The 19917-nt window shown below is 37.7% G+C and overlaps 3 protein-coding genes across 5 annotated transcripts; all 3 read left to right on the forward strand.

Annotated features, from left to right (window-relative positions):
* The first annotated feature begins 2686 nt into the window (after window positions 1–2686).
* On the forward strand, window positions 2687–5283 carry LOC137718336 (inositol oxygenase 2-like). The gene is made up of 10 exons (XM_068457869.2): window positions 2687–2845; window positions 3084–3273; window positions 3385–3671; window positions 3981–4040; window positions 4133–4185; window positions 4282–4404; window positions 4496–4565; window positions 4649–4727; window positions 4849–4930; window positions 5026–5283. The coding sequence occupies exons 1-10, from the start codon at window positions 2815–2817 to the stop codon at window positions 5050–5052; spliced, it is 1002 nt and encodes a 333-aa protein (XP_068313970.2). The 5' UTR covers window positions 2687–2814; the 3' UTR covers window positions 5053–5283.
* Window positions 5284–6940: 1657 nt separating this feature from the next.
* On the forward strand, window positions 6941–15198 carry LOC137709178 (uncharacterized). Its single transcript, XM_068448290.2, has 22 exons — window positions 6941–8185; window positions 8347–8462; window positions 8639–8847; window positions 8978–9097; window positions 9271–9399; window positions 9493–9618; window positions 9970–10025; window positions 10102–10201; window positions 10322–10439; window positions 10587–10796; window positions 11013–11343; window positions 11602–11695; window positions 12027–12135; window positions 12328–12599; window positions 12730–12857; window positions 13040–13274; window positions 13387–13575; window positions 13675–13964; window positions 14041–14224; window positions 14347–14589; window positions 14702–14787; window positions 14864–15198. The coding sequence occupies exons 1-22, from the start codon at window positions 7365–7367 to the stop codon at window positions 15009–15011; spliced, it is 4314 nt and encodes a 1437-aa protein (XP_068304391.2). The 5' UTR covers window positions 6941–7364; the 3' UTR covers window positions 15012–15198.
* Window positions 15199–16399: 1201 nt separating this feature from the next.
* On the forward strand, window positions 16400–19916 carry GGT4 (gamma-glutamyl transpeptidase 4). Of its 3 annotated transcripts, none has more exons than XM_068483488.2 (7): window positions 16400–16747; window positions 17232–17572; window positions 17921–18439; window positions 18572–18807; window positions 18894–19158; window positions 19242–19379; window positions 19466–19916. In XM_068483488.2, exons 1-7 carry the CDS (start codon window positions 16630–16632, stop codon window positions 19736–19738), a joined length of 1890 nt encoding a protein of 629 aa, XP_068339589.2. In that variant the 5' UTR covers window positions 16400–16629; the 3' UTR covers window positions 19739–19916. The 3 variants fall into 3 exon arrangements, with proteins under 3 accessions (XP_068339589.2, XP_088541935.1, XP_068339596.2); XM_088685809.1 differs by having other exon boundaries at window positions 16524–16747; window positions 17238–17572; XM_068483495.2 differs by lacking the exon at window positions 16400–16747 and adding an exon at window positions 16779–17019.
* The last annotated feature ends 1 nt before the right edge of the window (window position 19917 follows it).

Here is a 19917-nt window from a genome sequence, read left to right on the forward strand (position 1 = left end):
ATTGAAATGTTTTAAAGATGTTGCATGAGGTTGTAATTACACCGAACCTGGAGGGGTAAAATATAATTTACCCTTAAATTTAATCAATGTGATGTGCACATAATGTCCATATGAATACCTTTAGCCCTCATTAGTGACTGGTTTTTATGATAAAGAGGGATTTTATTAATTAAAAAAAAGAGTTGTAAACCTAATCACACGTAGTAAAAATAAAGCCAAATTTTTTTCTTGGTTCCTATGGTGACACGGCACTTTCAATGTGACTCTTGTGGTGAAAAAAATTTGGTGAGCCCTGTTAGCAATTGAGGTCCAAATCCAAACTTCAGTTAGTGTTCCCTTAAATACTCATGTGACTATCATGTGGATGAGTCAAATTCATCATTTCAATCCAAATTACATCCTATTCCATGGACATCTAGCATGACTTAGGTATACCGTATACATGTATTCTTTATGGGTGAGTTATGATGTACACTTATTTCTCTTGTGAGTTGGCATCTGATTCCAGTGTACAAAGCAATTGAAACAAAGGGGAGATAATTTACATTATCCATTCACGAAAGAAAAAATAGCTTCATCATCTCTCATGCCATAATGTATTTTGCACACTAATGACAATAGCATATATCGAACCCAAAAAATAAAAAAAAATAAAAACAAAGACAGAAGTATGTCTTCCAAATATATTGTGGTTCATCATAACAAAAAGTCATTAAAGATGTTTTCCACAAACTAAACAAATAATCTAGTTTTTTCACAAAACAAAATCAATTCCCTTCGCTTCATCAATTTTTTTTTTTTTTTTGCAAGGTATTGTGCTTTTTCATCTGTTGATTTTGCATGTTGTGCATTGGGGCCATTCTAGAAGGTCTCCAAGGATTTTTACCATTTGATGATATTGCAGAGGTCATTCCAAGAGGTCTCCAAGGTGCATTGCAAGGTTGTGTACTGCAAGACTACGACCTGCATCAAACCACACTATTAATTAAAGACAAAATTGAAAGGCATATAAGCAGACTGGTACAAATTGATAGAAGAATTAAAATTCAAATAAGTCTAGGTCTCTAACTCATGATCAAAGACGTGTTGGCATTGAAAAAAAAAAACAATGGTTTATTAGAAGTATTAGGATTTCCAAACGAAATCATACGTAAGAAATTAGGCGTGACTTCACCTTCACCTCTTCTCCTAGCCATTAACATGGTTTTATAGGTTTAGTTTCATTGCGTTTAAGTTTTTTTTTTTTTTTTTTCTTATGTAAAATCTAATTTCAATTAAATCTTAAGTCATACTAGATGTCCACCGCATACAATGTAATTTGAATTGAAATGATGAATTTGACCCTCCATGTGATAGTCACACGAGTTTATTTAACGGAAGTTTGGATTGGACCTCAATTGCTAACAAGGCTCACTACGAGGGTTTAAATAACAAATTTGTCACCACGAGGATCACATTGAAAGTGTCGTGTCACCGCAAGGACCACGAAAAAAATTTGACCTAAAAATAATTTGAGGTGACTTAATCATATATAGAGGGGTGTTATATTCACACCGTTTTTTACTTCTCACACATTCCTTATTAATTTTTGCCCTTCGATTTTCTTCAATTCATTTAATCCGACGGTCAAAAATTAAGAGGGTGTCTAGGTAACACATCCCTCTATTTATTTTGTAAATTTTACCACACCAAATTTCACTCAAATTAAATTTCTGCAATCTCTTTGTATAAAGTTAGTTGGCCTTTTTTTTTTTAATTTTTTTTATTTTTTATTTATTTTTTGCATGTTAGTGATTCGAGTGCATTTTTGCTCACCACCATTTAATGTGGTGTATGCTCACCACCATATTTATCACCGTTAGATGAGTTTGAATTTTAAGATTTGTTCATATCCATTACACGAATCTCGAAATTTAAATTCATCTAACGATGATAAATAAAGTAGTAAGTATATACCATACTAAATAACGGTAAGCAAAAATACTCCCTTAGTGATTCGCGTCCCTCTTAAGTCATAAGTGCATCATCATCACTTGATAGATTTAAGAGAAATTCTAACACATCCGACGAGGATAGCAGGTGGAATTGAACAAATAAAAAATCAAGACATTTAAAAACCGAATTATAATTTTTTTTTCTTGGTTAAAAGGATGGATTTTATTAAATTCTAATTGATAAATAATTTAATCAGATTCCACCATGATTTGCATGAAAAACCGAATTATAAATTCAAGATGCAATGTGAAAAATGACGTAATTAAGTTCAGACGACAACGTTTCTAAATTTTCTAAGACCGTTAAAAACTGAATTAAAAATAACAGTTGCATGCATTACTTGGCCATGACTAGATTCCATGTCAGTAGATCCGGCCAAGAATTTTGGATAATGACATCCACGTAATGGCTGACTCTGAGTCCTTCAACTTATAATCCAATCATTTTACTTTTCTAATAAGGGCAGATCAGCCTTATCATCTGTTTCTTTATACAACCGTGTTTTGAACGTTTCATTCGGAGTTGTTGGATAATATTTTCAGTTGAGGACTCCCACGTTTCCTAAATTTCCATGCAAGGATACTATTTATGGAATTTATGCAATCTAGTTGGATAAAATAGGAATTTCAACATGTCGTTTCTCAAGTTGAAGGACTCCCATGCTTCCAAATTTTCATGCAGGGACATTTTAGGTTGCTATATAAGAATCCAGTTTTGCAACGTATCGTACCACACAGAACCAATTTGCTTTCTTCTCTGCTTTTGGCTTCTTGTTTGCTTCGAGTCATATTTTAATTGCTCGATTTTTCGTAGGCAAAGATGACTATCCTCACTGAGCAGCCTGAGCTTGGTAAACCCTTCTACACTTTTCCTTTAATTCGTTTTTTTTTTTTTTTTTTTTCCGAGCGATGGTGGCGGAGGGAGGAGTTGAACACAGAACCTTGGATGAATGGTTGAATGCTGGCATCCAAGCGAGCTGCAAGCCCTTGCCCTTTGTACCTTGTTTAACTCTATTGCATTGGTTTTATGTTCCGGTTTTTTTTTTTTAATGATTAGTTAATTAATTATGATATTAATTTGATCGATAGGGTTACAAATGGAGGAAAAGAAGATTATTTCTTCAGAGATCGATGGAGAAATCAATGAATTAGTATTGGATGGTGGGTTTGTGGTGCCCAAAGAGATCTCCAAAAATGATGGAATTGTGGCACAAGACATTGCAGCATCCAATGAGGCTTTCATTGCACCTGAAATTAATTCATTTGGCCAGTCTTTCAGGTCTGCATAATTATATAAAATTGTTCTTATAATTAACTTTTTGTCACATTTTTCATGTAGTTGTTGTCGTGAAATATTGAGGTCTGACGTGCATATGCAAATGCAATGCAGGGATTATAACGCTGAAAGCGAAAGGCATAAATCTGTGGAGGAATTCTACCGGTTGAACCACATTCATCAAACTTATGATTTCGTGCAGCAAATGAGGGAGGAGTATAGCAAGTTGAATCGAGTCGAAATGAGCATATGGGAATGTTGTGAGCTCCTCAATGAGGTTGTGGATGACAGTGATCCTGACTTGGATGAACCACAAATTGAGCACTTGCTGCAAACTGCTGAAGCAATTAGAAAAGACTATCCCGATGAAGATTGGTTGCACTTGACTGCTCTTATTCATGGTATATTCCCAATTAAAATCCCTTAATTTTGATTTTAATCTTAGCTGTTCATTTGTTAGAATATATAACGGACTTTTCTTCCACATGTTTAAATGTAAATATGTTTTCAATAAACTTGAATACTTAATTTTTTAAATGCAGTTAACCGTACTGTAGAATGACTCATATATTATAGTTTACATAATTCTAGAATTAGAATGATCCACAACTGCTTATGACTTTTTCCAATGAAGTTCTCCATACCCAATTTCTTGGATTTGATAAAAGTGCTTCTTCTCTCGCATTAACTTAATCTTGCATGGGTTTCAGATCTTGGAAAAGTGCTTCTGCTTCCTAGCTTTGGAGAGCTTCCTCAATGGGCTGTTGTTGGTGAGTGTTGTGTTTTGACTATTGAAATTTGATTACCCTTTCACAATTTTGAGCTATTTCAACTGAAAAAGTATTCAAACTTTATGTTGCAGGAGACACACATCCTCTCGGTTGCGCTTTTGATGAATCCATTGTTCACCACAAGGTATTTATCATTTCCCATCAAAGATTTAGTTAGACTGAAGTAAACATCTTAAATGTGATCATAAATATATAGTCAATCATTTCTTTGCTCTTGCAGTATTTCAAGGAAAATTTGGATTACAACAATCCTTCCTACAACACCAAGAATGGGATCTACTCAGAAGGATGTGGACTGGACAATGTCATGATCTCTTGGGGTCATGATGACTACATGTACTTGGTACGTCTTTCACTTCGTGCGTGCGAATTTCAAATGTTAATATCAAGGTAACCCTGATTTTGTTAACTGGTGTATTCAAATTAATCTGCAGGTGGCCAAAGAAAACAGAACAACTTTGCCTAAGGCTGGATTGTTCATCATCCGGTATCACTCATTTTATCGTAAGTACCTCGAAAATGCAGAATCCCTTGCAAGAAAGCAAATGTGACCAAATGCTAACTTCCAATTTATCATTATGTTGCAGCTTTACATAGGGCAGGGGCATATAGATACCTTATGAACAAGGAGGATGAAGAGAATCTTAAGTGGCTTCAAGTATTCAAGTAAGCTCCATTTCTACTTCACTTAATTTATGTATACATATGTATGTATATATCTTGTGATTGCAAGATTTCATGAACAAAACTGACCATACTGTGCTTTTCTTTTTGTGATGTTGTGCAGCAAATATGACCTCTACAGCAAGAGCAAAGTTCGAGTTGATGTCGAAAAGGTGAAGCCATATTATTTGTCCCTCATTGAGAAGGTGAGTACTGTTCTGTAGTTCCTCGAGCGGATTCTGAATTTTCGATTATTCACTAACTCGTATTCTGATTAATTTGCATGTGAATTTTTCCGCAGTATTTCCCAGCAAAATTGAGATGGTGAGCCCCTTAGGTTTTCGGCATGATCGACATATATATTAAGGAAATTGAACCCTTATGTTCTGCTTCAAGATGTTCAGTGTTGTACAAAGTGTTTGATTAAAAAAGAGGCTGTTGAGTTGTATTAAATTCTATGTGAGGAGTTGTATTTTATGCTTTTAACTTTTAATAAATGTATTCTTCTTGTGCCGCTGCCCCAAATTCAAAGATAAATAAAGAAAATTGTATTTCTGCATCTTTCATTTCAGTAATTCCATAAGCTTCTAAATATCTTCTATGCTTTCTCAACCTATTTCTTTCGGTCGAAAAATTTCTGGATCCGCCAGTCTGCGAACCAGCAGCCCAAGTTCATATATTGCAGACAAAATGGTCATGTCTTGTTTCGTCGACTGCCATGGCACCCCACAAGAAATACTTTCCTACCCGAGTGTATCATCTCTCTCTCACTCATCACCTAAGTACGAGTGTCAAGTGAGAAAGAGAAGAAGAGTATCTTCTCCACCCCACAAATTTCATGAGAATTAGATCCCTCTGAGACAAATCACTGTTTGGAATTTTGTTCATCAAGCTGTGATTAGTGGAGTATTTTGTTAATTATTCCATTTGCTATACACAATAGCAAATGTACAAAACAATGTTTAAGTAAATAAGAAAAGATCAAAAGTCAAAGTCGTGCATTCTTATTATTCAATTCCCATGTTCAAAGTGACAGATGCACGAGTAATATAATACAGTTAAAATTCTGCAATACCAGAAACTGAGTGTCAAAAATTAAAAGATAAAAGTTTCTTTCATGAATCTAACGCGAGAAAAAACTTGAGTTGTTACTCAAAATATATTCCTCTCTTTGTGTAATATTTATTATCAGATCATTACGTAACCTAATCAAGTAAAAAGTAAAAATGACGATAAATCTTCGTACAACAATATTCTCCTAAAGCAGATGCATTGCAAGATATAATATCGTTATCAGATGGTAGCTTACGATAATAAAAAATATAGGAAAGAAACAAAAGAAGAATGGTGTGACTATCGTGATGGATTTGACAGATCATATAAGATAAACCAAAGCACAATCTATATATAAAGTCCAATGTGACACTTAAACTAAAACAATAACATTAGCATATAAAAAATAAAATAATATACAATTATTTGGTAAATTACGTAACGCATCAAAACCATTGACTAATTACACTATTTTTTTCGAATTGTAGCAAAAATATTTCTTTTGCTTAATGGCTTTTTTCTTCTTTCCACCTAGAAAGTTGGATAGGATCGTTGAATTGAATTCAAGAAGAAGAGCTTTTTGCAGTAATTGATTGGAGCCTTATGGCTCGTTTGGGTATGCTTTTAAAATGATTTAAAGCGTTTTTAGTGAAAATATTTTTGAAACTAAACTTTAGTAAAAATTCAGTGTATCATGAAAAAGCATTTTAAGTGCTTTCTGCAATAAGCACATATCTAGTGCTTCTTTCAAAAAGCACTTAAAAGTGTTTTCGGAACTCAAAATTAATTTCAATAATAGCGCTTTTAGTCATTTTAAAAGCACATCCAAACGAGTCCTTATTCTTATAGACCGCACTATTGTATGTGATGCATCGATTTTATAAACGCTAAAGAGAAATGCTAAAGAGACTTTCTCAAAATGGACTAAGTATGAAATTCGTATTGTCTCACAGTTTAACATCAATTCACGTGTTAACATTATAAATCATTATGTCAAAAATATAAGATGGCAAAATGTACATGAAGAGTCGCTTTTACTAGAATCTTCTTGGCATTTCACAAGCGGTAAATTAGAATATTTAACTTAAACCACACAAATTTAGCTATTTTAAAAAAATAACAGTCTGATACAACCTATATGCATTATAAGATTAGTCTGATACACCTATATGCATTATAAGATTTGTCTATTGTTATCTGAAACTGAAAAAATGCCTCAATTAAACAAAGACGGTCGCACTTGCCGTGCACACGTGCGCTGCGTCTGTTCCGTTCTGTCTATCCACCAAGGCACCAGCTCTTCGTCTTCTCCTCCGTCAAAGCAAAAGCGCCAAAGAACGCCATAAAATTTCTAAGATTGCTTACCATTTTCGCCACCAGTTCAAATTGCTAAAAAAAAGGTCCAAGATTTTATGTATTCACCAAATTTACCCCACAATTTCTCGTTCAAGCTCTAGTCTTTGATCCAAAAATCTCACCACTAAAACCAATTCTCACAAACCCCAAATCCCCAAAACTCAGAATTCGATTCCGCAGTCTATTTCCAGCTAGGGTTTTTATCTCTGTGATGAGTTTTGCCTCTTCTGTATGGCTCAAAACCCCCCGTTTCTTCTTCACCTTTTCATCCTCAACCTCTTCATCAGTTTCGCCATAAACCCTAGTCTCTGCGCTGTTTCGGACGATGATTTTTCGATTCTTGGGTTCGAAATTCACGGGGACTACTCGCCACCTTCGCCGCCTCCGAGTCCGCCGCCGCCCCACCCTCCCCCGCTCTCGTGCCAGGGGGGTCTCAACGGAATTGGGTCTCTGGACACCACTTGTGAGCTGAATTCAAGCTTGATTCTTGAAGATAATGTGTTTATAGAAGGAAATGGGAGCTTATATATACTTTCCGGTGTTAATTTGAGCTGCCCATTATTGGGTTGTGAAATTGTGGTTAACATTAGTGGGGAATTTAGTTTAGGTAGAAATTCAATGATTATTGCCGGGTTAGTTTCGGTTAATGCTTCGAATGCGAGCTTTTTAACTGGTTCAGTAATAAATGTTACGGCATTGGCTGGTGCACCCCCGGCGCAGACTAGTGGCACCCCGGATGGTGTTCAGGGTTCTGGTGGAGGGCATGGTGGGAGAGGTGCTAGTTGTGTGATTGATAATACGAAGCTCCCCGATGATGTTTGGGGTGGGGATCCATATGCGTGGTCATCGCTGGATGAGCCAGTGAGTTATGGCAGTAAGGGTGGAACAACTAGTAAGGATGAGAAGTATGGTGGGGAAGGAGGTGGGAGGATTTGGTTGGAGGCAAGAAGTTCAATTGATCTTAGTGGGAGTGTTTTGGCTGATGGTGGTGATGGTGGGATTAAGGGTGGTGGAGGTTCAGGGGGCAGCATATTTGTCAAAGCTCGTAGAATGTATGTACTTTACCTGTTTTGTGTTTAACTTTAAACAATGACTCACTAATGATTATGTCTATTAATATGCTCAATCATGGAAGCTGATAGTTTGTTTTGTTGGATTTCTTGTTAAGTACCTCTTGCATTGCGTAACTACAATTATTTTTCTTGAAGAGCAGGACTGGAAGTGGCAGGATAAGTGCAGTGGGAGGTAATGGATTTGCTGGAGGAGGAGGTGGAAGAGTTTCCATCAAGGTTTTCAGCAGGCGTGATGATACAGATATCTTCACTCATGGTAAGTAAAAAGTTATCATTTTGTAATATAATTTTGTACATCAAAGCAAAGAACTTGCTTAAGTTTCTCTTCAGTAATATGTAGAGGAAGAACTTATTTTTGGGAGAACCATTGGAACTACTTTGTTTTTGTACAATACCACTGCTATGTTGGTGATGTTCTGCTTCTTCTGGCAGGGGGAAGGAGTTTAGGCTGTCTTGAAAATGCGGGTGCTGCGGGAACATATTATGATGCTGTACCTCGGAGACTTATAGTCAGTAATCATAACTTCTCCACACAGACTGACACGCTTCTGCTAGAGTTTCCTAAACAGCCACTTTGGACAAATGTTGACATCCAAAATCATGCCAAGGCTTTGGTTCCTTTGTATTGGAGCCGTGTTCAGGTGATTGAAGAACTAAACTAACTTTGGCGGCTCTGTGATGAAGGGCTCTTCTTGTCTCAATTTTTATAATTATAAATACAAACATGCTATTTAAAGTCATATTATACTGAAATTGTAATGCATTGTACAGGTTCGAGGTCAAATTCGTTTATCATGTGGTGCAGTTTTGAGTTTTGGTCTTGCACATTTTGCTTCATCAGAATTTGAGTTAATGGCTGAAGAGCTTCTGATGAGTGATTCTATTGTCAAGGTAAGCGTAAGACTTATCCGTTTTATTTATTTCTTTCTTTCTTTCTATTCTTACATGTTTGACTGTCAGGGCAAAATTTAATTGGGGGTGGGGGTGGAAATAGGAAAACGCCATCTCATATGTTGCAGTATTCTAAAACTTGAGTGTCTATTGTCTTTTTCTGATAAACTCAGATATTTGGGGCTCTTCGAATGTCTGTCAAAATGCACTTGATGTGGAATTCTAAAATGCTAATAGATGGTGGTGCTGATTCAATTGTGGCAACATCCTTACTTGAGGCAAGCAATTTAGTGGTTCTCAGGGTATGTTGAAACTAGAACCTTGATTTTACACTTAAAAGACACATAGAACCTTGATTTACGTTGTCAAATCATGCTTCCGTATTTGGTTGTCAGGGGGCGTCTGTGATACATTCTAATGCGAATTTGGGGGTTCACGGACAAGGTTTCTTGAATTTGTCCGGGCCAGGAGACCTGATTGAAGCACAACACCTGATTCTGTCTCTATTTTTCAGTATCAAGGTAAACTGCAGATTTGGTGTGTATTTTTATGTATTCATCATTTCGTTAAAACCAGGTTTTATGAGTTTTATGGTGCAGAGTATTTAAGTATCCACCCAAGTATCATATACCTAGAATTGTTGGCATCTGAGGGACAATTTATTTGGAATCAGTTCTGTTACTTAAATTTGGAAACTTGTATTGATTTGTTGATTTGCTTTTTAACAGTATAAGAAAACACTTAAAATATGTACGAAAACATATTCTCTGATTTTGTTTCAAGTGTAACTTTTGAAGTGTACCGTATGATTTGTGCATTATTAATATCTTGTGGCCATGTACAAACTGAATTTTCTTCTTTTAATACTGAAGATTGGACCTGGATCTTTACTGCGAGGGCCCCTGGACAGTGGCGGTAGTAATATGACGTAAGTTTTAAATTCATAGTTCTCAATGATGTCATTTTTTTCCCATTGGCATTGATTTTCGTTTTGGGAATGGTAGGAAACCCCAACTCAACTGTGAACTTCCAAACTGCCCCATGGAATTACTTCATCCACCCGAAGATTGTAACATGAACTCTACATTGACCTTCACTCTTCAGGTCTCCCATTGATCCAGATTGGGAACTAAGTACCTATCTTTGTCAGTTTGGTTAAATGTTTAAGAAGGTTGAACAGAGTCCACCTTGTTTTTCTGATAAATGGTTAGCTTCCTCCTTCAGATCTGTCGAGTTGAAGATGTTATTGTTCAAGGAAGTATAACTGGATCTGTTATACATTTTCACTGGGTTAGAGCTGTATCGGTCTACTCTTCCGGGGTAATTAGTGCATCCGGGCTAGGTATGCATTTGGACTCTTAGTTTTTTTTTTTTTTAATAACAATTTTGACTCAACATGCAACCTGGATGTTTGCTTGGATTTGAGGCGATAAATGATTACCTAGACTATGCATTCGAAGATCATAGGAATTTCTATTTCTATGCACAGGTTGCACTGGTGGGGTTGGTAGAGGAAAGCTTTTTGCAAATGGACTTGGTGGTGGTGGTGGGCATGGTGGCAAAGGTGGGGATGGGTATTACGATGGAAATTTTATTGATGGTGGTGCTTCCTATGGAGATGCTGATTTGCCTTGTGAACTTGGTAGTGGTAGCGGAAATGATAGCCTAGCTGGTGCAACTGCAGGTGGTGGTATCATCGGTAAGAAACATTAAATAAATATATCGAAACATGTGGAGAAAGTTTTAGAAGATATCAACTAATCAATGGATTAAACATGTCTAAATTGTTAAATTAGGTTTTGTTTGTGATGAGTGATGACTTTCTTTTTGTGATTGATAGCTAATGGTATTGGGTCATTATTCTTTTCTGAACAGTAACATGCTTCCTTTTTTTTTTTCCCCTCTCCCTGAACAGTAATGGGTTCATTGGAGCGCTCATTGGCAAGTTTGTCTCTTGATGGTTCACTTAGAGCCGATGGAGAAAGCTTTGGAGAAGAATATTTGGAGAAAAATGATAGGATCTTTTCAAATATAGGTCCTGGGGGTGGTTCTGGTGGAACTGTTCTATTGTTTGTTCAAACATTAGAACTTGGTAATTCTTCTACAATCTCAACTGTTGGTGGACATGGTAGTCCTAGTGGTGGTGGTGGAGGAGGTGGTGGGAGGATTCACTTTCACTGGTCAGATATACCAGTTGGGGATGCATATCTACCTATAGCAAGTGCGGGAGGAAGCATCATTTCTGAGTTAGTATCTGGAAATAGATACTGCTTTTCACAATTTTGACATATATGCATCATACATTGTTGAAGTAAATTTGTTTTTAAGTACTACTATAATTTTCTCACTTAATGATAGGTGTACACTAGAACACGTGCCACTTCTATTAAGTTTCTTTAATATAAATATTGTTCAAATATAAAATAGTTTCTTTGTATAACAAGTGTTTCTGGTGTTGAGATATCACTCAAGTTTTAACCCTCTTTTTCGTTTCCTTGGTGCAGGGGAGGTTTCAGTAGAGGTCATGGTCGGGCTGGACAAAATGGGACTGTTACTGGAAAGGCCTGTCCCAGAGGGCTTTATGGTATCTTTTGTGAGGTAGCTTCACTATTTATATTTGGATGACATTTTGACTTAGTTTTAAGATATAATATGGCTCTGTTCATGCTAATATATCAAGCATCGCGTAAGAAACACGTTCCATAAGTTAAGCTTCTTGTTGTAAGCTTATTTTGAAAATTCTAGTTGATGTCAGTTTTACATTTGTTCAATTGGAATATTTTGTATTAATATTTGTCTTAGTGATTATAGGATTGAACATGTTTTCAATGAGTTTGCTTAGTTTCTCTTGGTTTTCATGTTTATGTTTTTTTTTCCCCGGTAAAATATCTTTTTTTTTTGTTCACTATTTGACCAAATTGTACTGCAGGAATGCCCTATTGGCACCTTCAAGAATGTGAGTGGCTCTGATAAAGCCCTTTGTCATGCTTGCCCATCTTTGGAGCTTCCACATCGTGCCATATATGTCACGGTTCGAGGTATCCCTAAATTTAACTCTGGCTACTATGGGCAAGAGCTTTGCTATGATTTTCTTGTGAGCTTATTTAAAGAAGACCTGGAAATTGTGATCGATTGGATTTTTTTTTTGTTGAGAGTGGTGTTACGTGATTTGCCTCAATTATATTATTCTTTGGGTAAATCACCTCTTTAACTAGTTGAAATTTTGTCAGGTGGTGTCACCGAAACTCCATGTCCATACAAGTGCATTTCTGACAGATATCACATGCCAAAATGTTATACAGCATTTGAAGAGTTGGTTTACACTTTTGGTGGACCATGGTGGTTTGGTCTTATTCTGTTAAGTGTCCTCATCCTGTTAGCTCTTGTGCTTAGCGTTGCACGGATGAAGTATGTTACTGGAGACGAATTACCGACTCCTGTACCTGCTCGACAGGGCTCTCGTTTGGATCATTCCTTCCCTTTCCTGGAATCGTTGAATGAGGTTCACCTCCAGTCTTAACTTTGGCTACTTAGTTTTTATGACTGGAAGAATGGTCATTTAAAAACCAAATTACAGTGCCCTGTAATCTACGACATATCATGTTAGATGTGACAATCCTGTTCTTGTGTAGGTTTTGGAAACAAATAGAAACGAGGAATCTCAGAGTCATGTGTATAGGATGTTTTTCATGGGGCCAAATACATTCAGTGAACCTTGGCATCTACCTCATTCCCCTCCAGAACAAGTCACAGATATTGTGTAAGCTCTCTTTCTCTTTAGTGTATTAGGATTTTGGTGGTATGATGCCCTCTGAAAAATAATTGCAACAAGTAGTTATGCACTACATTTATGCTTTGTGCTTGATAATTAGCTCATTGCTTTATAGTACCCAAGTTGCATAAACTTCTGCAAGTGTTTTAAAGTATTTCATTACATGGCAGGTATGAGGCTGCATTTAATAGATTTGTGGAAGAGATTAATGCTTTAGCTGCTTATCAGTGGTGGGAAGGATCAGTCTACAGCATTCTTTGTGTTTTTGTCTATCCACTTGCGTGGTCATGGTTACAGAGTCGAAGGAAAAAGAAGTTACAACAACTGCGTGAATATGTTCGATCAGAATATGATCATTCTTGCTTGCGTTCTTGTCGTTCACGTGCACTGTATGAAGGACTCAAGGTATATCTAAGGAAGTCATAATTCTCTTGCCAACGTCTTTTGAAGTGTACCTAATTGGAGATATAGGAGTTGAATTAACAGTTTTAGCATCATTTACTGTTTTGTGCCGCAGGTAGCTGCAACTTCTGATTTAATGCTTGCATACATGGACTTTTACCTCGGTGGAGATGAGAAAAGAGCTGGTCTTCCTCCCCGTCTTCATCAGAGATTTCCCTTGTCATTAATTTTTGGAGGAGATGGAAGTTACATGGCGCCTTTCCATCTTTGCAGTGATAACATTCTCACTAGCCTCATGAGTCAGGTTATCTATCTACCTTTAGGGCTGTGTTCGATATGAAGTTATTTGTTTCCTATTGCTATTTGTATAAAGCATAAGTTCTGATATTTGATCTGCTTTCAGAGTATTCCACCTACCATCTGGTATCGGCTTGTAGCTGGTCTAAACGCTCAACTGCGATTAGTTCGGCGTGGTCACTTAAAGTTGACTTTTGGTCATGTTATCAGCTGGCTTGAAACGCACGCCAACCCTACTCTTAGTGCATATGGCTTACATGTTGCTCTTGCGTGGTTTCAGCCTACAGCGTCTGGGTATAGCCAGTTTGGACTTTTGGTATATGCTTTAAACAACGAAAGTGTGCCACCAGCACTGGAGGGTCAAGATGCATTGTCACCGCGGGATCATCTGTCACGGTAACATTCAGCTCCTGATTATCTTTCTAGCAAGTTACATACCATATGGCTCATGTTTCTTCCACCCTATTTGCAGTACACCAAGAAATCATTGGGAAAACCCATTCGACCATTTGAGACTCATCGACCATTGGATGTCACAGAAAAGAATTTCTGGAGGAATTTTACTCAGCAAGAGCTTAAGGACGTTTAAAGAGAAGAAAGTCATATGTTATCCGTTTTCTTTCATAGTTTATAATGGCAAACCGGTTGGCCATCAGGTATTGAACATGCCTATGTTTATATTATACCGACTTGGTCTTTTTATCGTTCCTCGTTCTGAAATCCGGTTGTTCTTGGATGCTATTCTAATTCTCCCTGGTACGTTCTTCCGTTATGACAGGATCTTGTCGGTTTGTTCATCTCTATTCTACTCTTGGGAGATTTTAGCCTAGTCTTGCTCAGTTTGCTGCAGCTATATTCTATTTCACTGTTGAACTTTTTCTTGGTCTTATTTATTCTTCCTCTCGGTCTACTATTCCCCTTCCCGGCTGGAATCAGTGCTTTGTTTAGTCATGGACCTAGACGGGCAGCAGGTCTTGCGCGTATATATGCTTTGTGGAATATCACATCCTTGATCAATGTCGTAAGTTGTTCTGGACCAAATGGCTTTCGTATTCAAAAGAACGGCATTGGATACAAGCAGGCAATGCCCTTTTTCAACGGCATGATTCCTGACATTTTCCGGTTGTTAACAGGTTGTTGGATTTACTTGTGGATTGATTCATTATACGACCCACACGAGGAAGAAGCATTCGAACTTTCAATCCTGGAATTTTAGCATGTAAGTTGTTAAACCTTCATTGCGGCAAGTGTTTATATAGTGACTGCAGCAACGTAAAGTTCTTGTGTCAATACAGGGATGAAAGTGAATGGTGGGTGCTTCCCTGTGGCTTGGCACTGTGCAAACTCGTGCAGTCGCGTCTCATCGATTGCCATGTGGCGAACCAGGAAATTCAGGATCACTCGTTGTACAGCAAGGACCCTGACGTGTTCTGGCAGTCATGAAAGAGGTTCATTGACAAAGTTCAAGTTTTATTTAATTTTAATATTTGGTTTAATTTTTTTTCGGTAAATATGTGTACCCTATATAGATATTTCTTTTTTTGATCGAGGTCATCTTTTAGATCGTGGCCTATAGTATTACCAAAAAAAAAAAAAAAGAGGAAGAAAAAAAGAAAAGTTGTCGTACAAATGTGCCGATGTATCCAAATCGGTTTTCGCTTGCTGTGTTCGTATATTTGCCTGACATTATGAAAAGGAAAACCCTACTTATCAATCCTCGAAAGTCCGAATTCGTGACATGTTTGATTACGAAACGATGGTTGTAAATGAAATAAAAATACTAATCAACGTTGTTTCCAATTAGAAGGGACTCGAGTTGGCCCTACTTCGTACTCTGTTTTCAGGCGTGAGAAGTTATGATTTCCTGCAAACTTATTAGGAGTGGGGTGGGTTGTGGTGGGTCTATTCACCAACTCGAGGGCTTAGGCGATGCTTAGTTTGATGTCAGCATAACCATTTATATGTTTGTGTGCGCGTATCATAAAAGTCTTTGTCCACGATAACGATACGAAGCTCGACGACTCCACCGAAAAATTGTTCATCAGCACACTGCAACTGGTCATAAACAATTAAAGTAAATCTTTTATACCAAATAAGACGCAAAATTATAACAATAAATGAAATAGGTATTAAACCAATATTTTTGTTTTGCGGTTTGATAATATTGTTTCTTATCTATAAATTAAAAAATTTTAAGCTTGACTTCAGATGACGAGTCCAACACTTGATTAAAACCCCAATCACTGTCCAATTATCACGATTTATATTCTTTGATATGGTATGATGACGTGGCAGCATTTAGTTGGTGGAGGTTAACCCAGTGCAGACGGATCTAAACCTTCTATTTTGTTTCTTTGTCTGTCGCCAGAAATCATTTCCGGATCTCTTCTATCAAATTCACTCGATCATCCAATTCGAGTCCTTGAAATTTGATCTAACAGCTAAAGTTATTATAACTTTTAAAAGGGCTTCCTGTGTTTAGTCGTTGGATCAAATTTCAAAGGTCTGAATTTGTTGATTGGGAAGTTTTGGTCAAAGAGATCCGGAAAAAATCTCTTCCCCGCTGGTATCTAAACTCTAAAGCCTATATAAGGTTAATGTCTATTTTTTACTTTATGGATTGAAAGAGAAAAATCCAATAAGATTCAAAACTCTGTATCAGGTCACAATAAGAACTAGATTAAGAGATACGATTTATGCACATCATTTTTCTTCTTCAATGTTTTGTTTCTTCATTTTCTTTTACTCTACTCAATTTAAAATGAAATAAATAAGGACGTGTAGAAGTCAATTCTGGATTAAAACCGAGCCATCTTCCTCTTTCTCTCTTTATGTTCTTGTTTGGTATAAATATATATGTATGTAACCATCCTCTCCTTATAACGGTGACAAATGCGTTATTTTCTGTGACAAATGTACATTTGTCATGTCTCACCACAATTATTATTTCATAGAAAATATCTAGGGAGAGTGCCACGCAAAGAAACAAGTATAACTACTTTTCCCTGCCAAAATCACCTAACCTTCTCTCCCTTGGTGAGTCTCAGAACAGAGAGGAATAATGGGGGAGCAGAGCTTGGAAGCTCCACTCTTGGGCAGTCATGGTTTGGTCAATAACAGCAAAAAGACTGCCAGACCTCTCTGGCTCCTCCTACTTACATTTTTAGCCATCATCATCTGTCAGTTCTCTCTCTCTCTCTCCCTCTGATCATATATGTGTGTGTGTGATCTTTGCGTTCTGGTTTTTGATATTGTAAAAACTTTCAGTTTTCTTTGATTAAGGAACCCCGATTTTCTGTTTTTCTGTTTGATCAACATGCTCTACTCTGCAGACTGCAGCTATGGAGGAGACCAAAATCTTCATGATTTCAACTCGATCGTTCTCTCATAGCTTAATTTCCACTATTATGTTTTACATTTTATTTTCTCCGGATAATTTTCCTTGTCAAGGGTATGAAGCAATTCAAATGTATCTCACCAAAATTACAAAAAATAAAAGCATCAAACTGTGATTTATTTGGAAAGAAAATCAGAAAATTGGAATCTACCCTTTTTTTAAGATTCTTGTTTATACAAAGTAGAAGCATAATTCTTGGCCACACATCGTAAAGATAAATGCTTTAATAATTGACGAATTTTTCTATTTTTCATTTAATTTTCTAGTTGTAGGCCTTATATTTGGAGGGGACACGAAGGGCTGGTTACTTGAAGGAGCAAACAAAAACAGTGAGGGGAAATTTGGAGGCAATGAATCTGACATTGTTGAGTCAGAAAATGGAGTTGTTGCTGCAGACGATGCCAGGTGTTCCGAAGTCGGAGCGTTGATGCTCAGGCAGGGAGGACATGCTGTTGATGCAGCAGTGGCAACTGCATTGTGCCTTGGTGTTGTTAATTCCATGGCAAGTGGGATTGGAGGTGGAGGTTTCATGCTTGTGAGATCTTCAGCAACCTCCCAAACCCAAGCTTTTGATATGAGGGAAACTGCCCCATTAGCTGCTTCACAGGTCTAAATTTTCCATCTTTTTGGCTGAAACGCTAGTTTTGTTTGTAGAGATATTGTATAGGAAGACCGGACGCATTGACAAACCTCACTTCTGTTTAATTTTCTTCGACTTTGATTGCATTTATAGATATTGTTGATCCATTATGGTCTAGAATGGTCCCTTAGAAGTTCGATTTCAGGTTAATTGAAGCGAATAACATCAGAGACTGAAACCTAAAAGAATGAACCATGTCAGTGGATATGATCGAAGTTGAAGAAAATTTAGTATAAAGTGGGGTTTTCTTAAAGCGTCCTGCCAATGGGTCTGATCTAATCCTTTAGGCTGATCATTGTCATTGTAAACAAACAGAATATGTATGCGAGCAATCCCAAAGCCAAGGCTGAGGGTGCACTGTCAATGGGAGTTCCGGGTGAGATAGCCGGTCTCCATGAAGCTTGGTTGCAATACGGGCGTATTGCTTGGAGGACTTTATTTCAACCTGCAATAGAACTTGCTAGAGATGGATACGTAGTTGCTCCTTATCTGGGAGGATATCTACGTACACATGGAGATAAAATTTTAAGCGATCCTGGCTTAAGGCAAGTGTTTGCACCAAATGGGAACATTTTAAAGGCAGGCGATACATGCTACAATGTGGAACTTGGCCGGAGCTTAGAGGCGGTGGCAGAACTTGGGCCGCAAGCATTCTATAATGGCACTCTTGGGGAGAAATTAGTCAAGGATGTGAGAGAGGCTGGTGGGATCTTGACAATGGAGGATCTGAGGAATTACAAGGTGAATGTTGTGGATGCAATGGCTGCGAATGTGTTGGGCTACGCTGTTTTCGGAATGCCTCCTCCTTCGAGTGGAACATTGGGGCTGTCTTTGGTGGGTGGTTTCTCTTTCCGAATTATTTTCTTTACCATTTTGTTCTTCAGAAAATGCAATAGCTTATGAAAGCATTAGTTTTCAATCCTAATGGGATAACGATGGCAATGCCTTTTGAAAATTGAAACACAGGTTCTGAACATTTTCAACAGCTATGGAACCACGGATGCTGCGAACGGAGATCTTGGTCTACACCGCCTGATTGAAGCGTTGAAACACATGTTTGCAATCCGAATGAATTTGGGCGACCCTGCTTTTGTTGATACAAGTGAATCCGCGTCTGCTATGCTTTCCCCATCTTTTGCAAAGAAAATTCGGCAGAAGATATTTGACAACACAACTTTCCCTCCAGAGTACTATTTGCACAGGCACGATCAGCTGACTTTTGTAGTTCAAATTAGAGCTTTTCTCTGAGTGATTATTCTGAATTTTTTTTCAGCTCATAATTAACCAGGTGGAGTCAGCTCAGAGATCATGGAACAAGTCATTTCTGCATAGTAGACGCAGATAGAAATGCAGTATCGGTTACAAGCACCGTAAACTACCCTTTTGGAGGTGGAGTGCTTTCTCCTTCTACTGGAATTATTCTCAACAACGAGATGGATGACTTCTCAACTCCGACAGAGATATCCCCCGACCATCTCCCTCCTGCTCCAGCAAATTTTATCGAACCGAACAAGAGACCTTTATCTTCCATGACTCCACTTATAATCACTAGGGTACAGAAACTGCTGCATTGCATACTTTGCGTGTCCTTAAGGTAATAGTATCTAATGAAAGGAGGGATTTTCTGCATTTGCAGGACAATCAGTTGGCTGGGGTTCTTGGCGGTAGCGGTGGTATGAACATAATTCCTGCGGTAACCCAGGTTTTCCTGAATCATTTCGTAATGGGGATGGACCCTTTAGATGCAGTTCAAAGTCCAAGGATCTACCACAGGGTTTGCTTTCTTGCTTCAGTTCATATCCATGATAGATGTTATGAACTCTGTACGTTTTTTTAATAGTTTCTATCAATTCCGTGCAGCTGATACCGAACATAGTTTCCTACGAGAACATGACTGTGATAGACGGTGATCACATTGAGCTTTCAGACGAAAGAAAGCTCTTCTTGCTAGAGCGGGGTCATAAGTTGCAGGCTAAGGCAGGGGGAGCCATCACTCAGCTCGTTGTTCAAACCCTTCGAAACCCTGCAAACATAGGCCGGAAAAGCGGAAAGAATTCTAATGAACAAATTTTTCACGGTAGACTCACCGCTGTAAGTGACCCGAGAAAGGACGGGAAGCCTGCAGCCGTATGATTGCAAGTTAAGTTTCTGTAGATTAGGAAGGAGAGGCCATAGTCGGATTGTGCAGATTTGTTCGTACATAGAAAAACATCACGCGTAGCATAGGTTAATTTTCAGTAATGTTCTCCTTCCCTTTGTGTTTTTGGATGAATTTCAGCAATATTATAGTGTGTTCCAACTTCCAATTAAAC

The sequence above is a fragment of the Pyrus communis genome, chromosome 15, assembly GCF_041283825.1.
Source record: "Pyrus communis isolate YQ-2024b chromosome 15, ASM4128382v1, whole genome shotgun sequence".
NCBI classification, from domain to species: Eukaryota; Viridiplantae; Streptophyta; class Magnoliopsida; order Rosales; family Rosaceae; genus Pyrus; species Pyrus communis.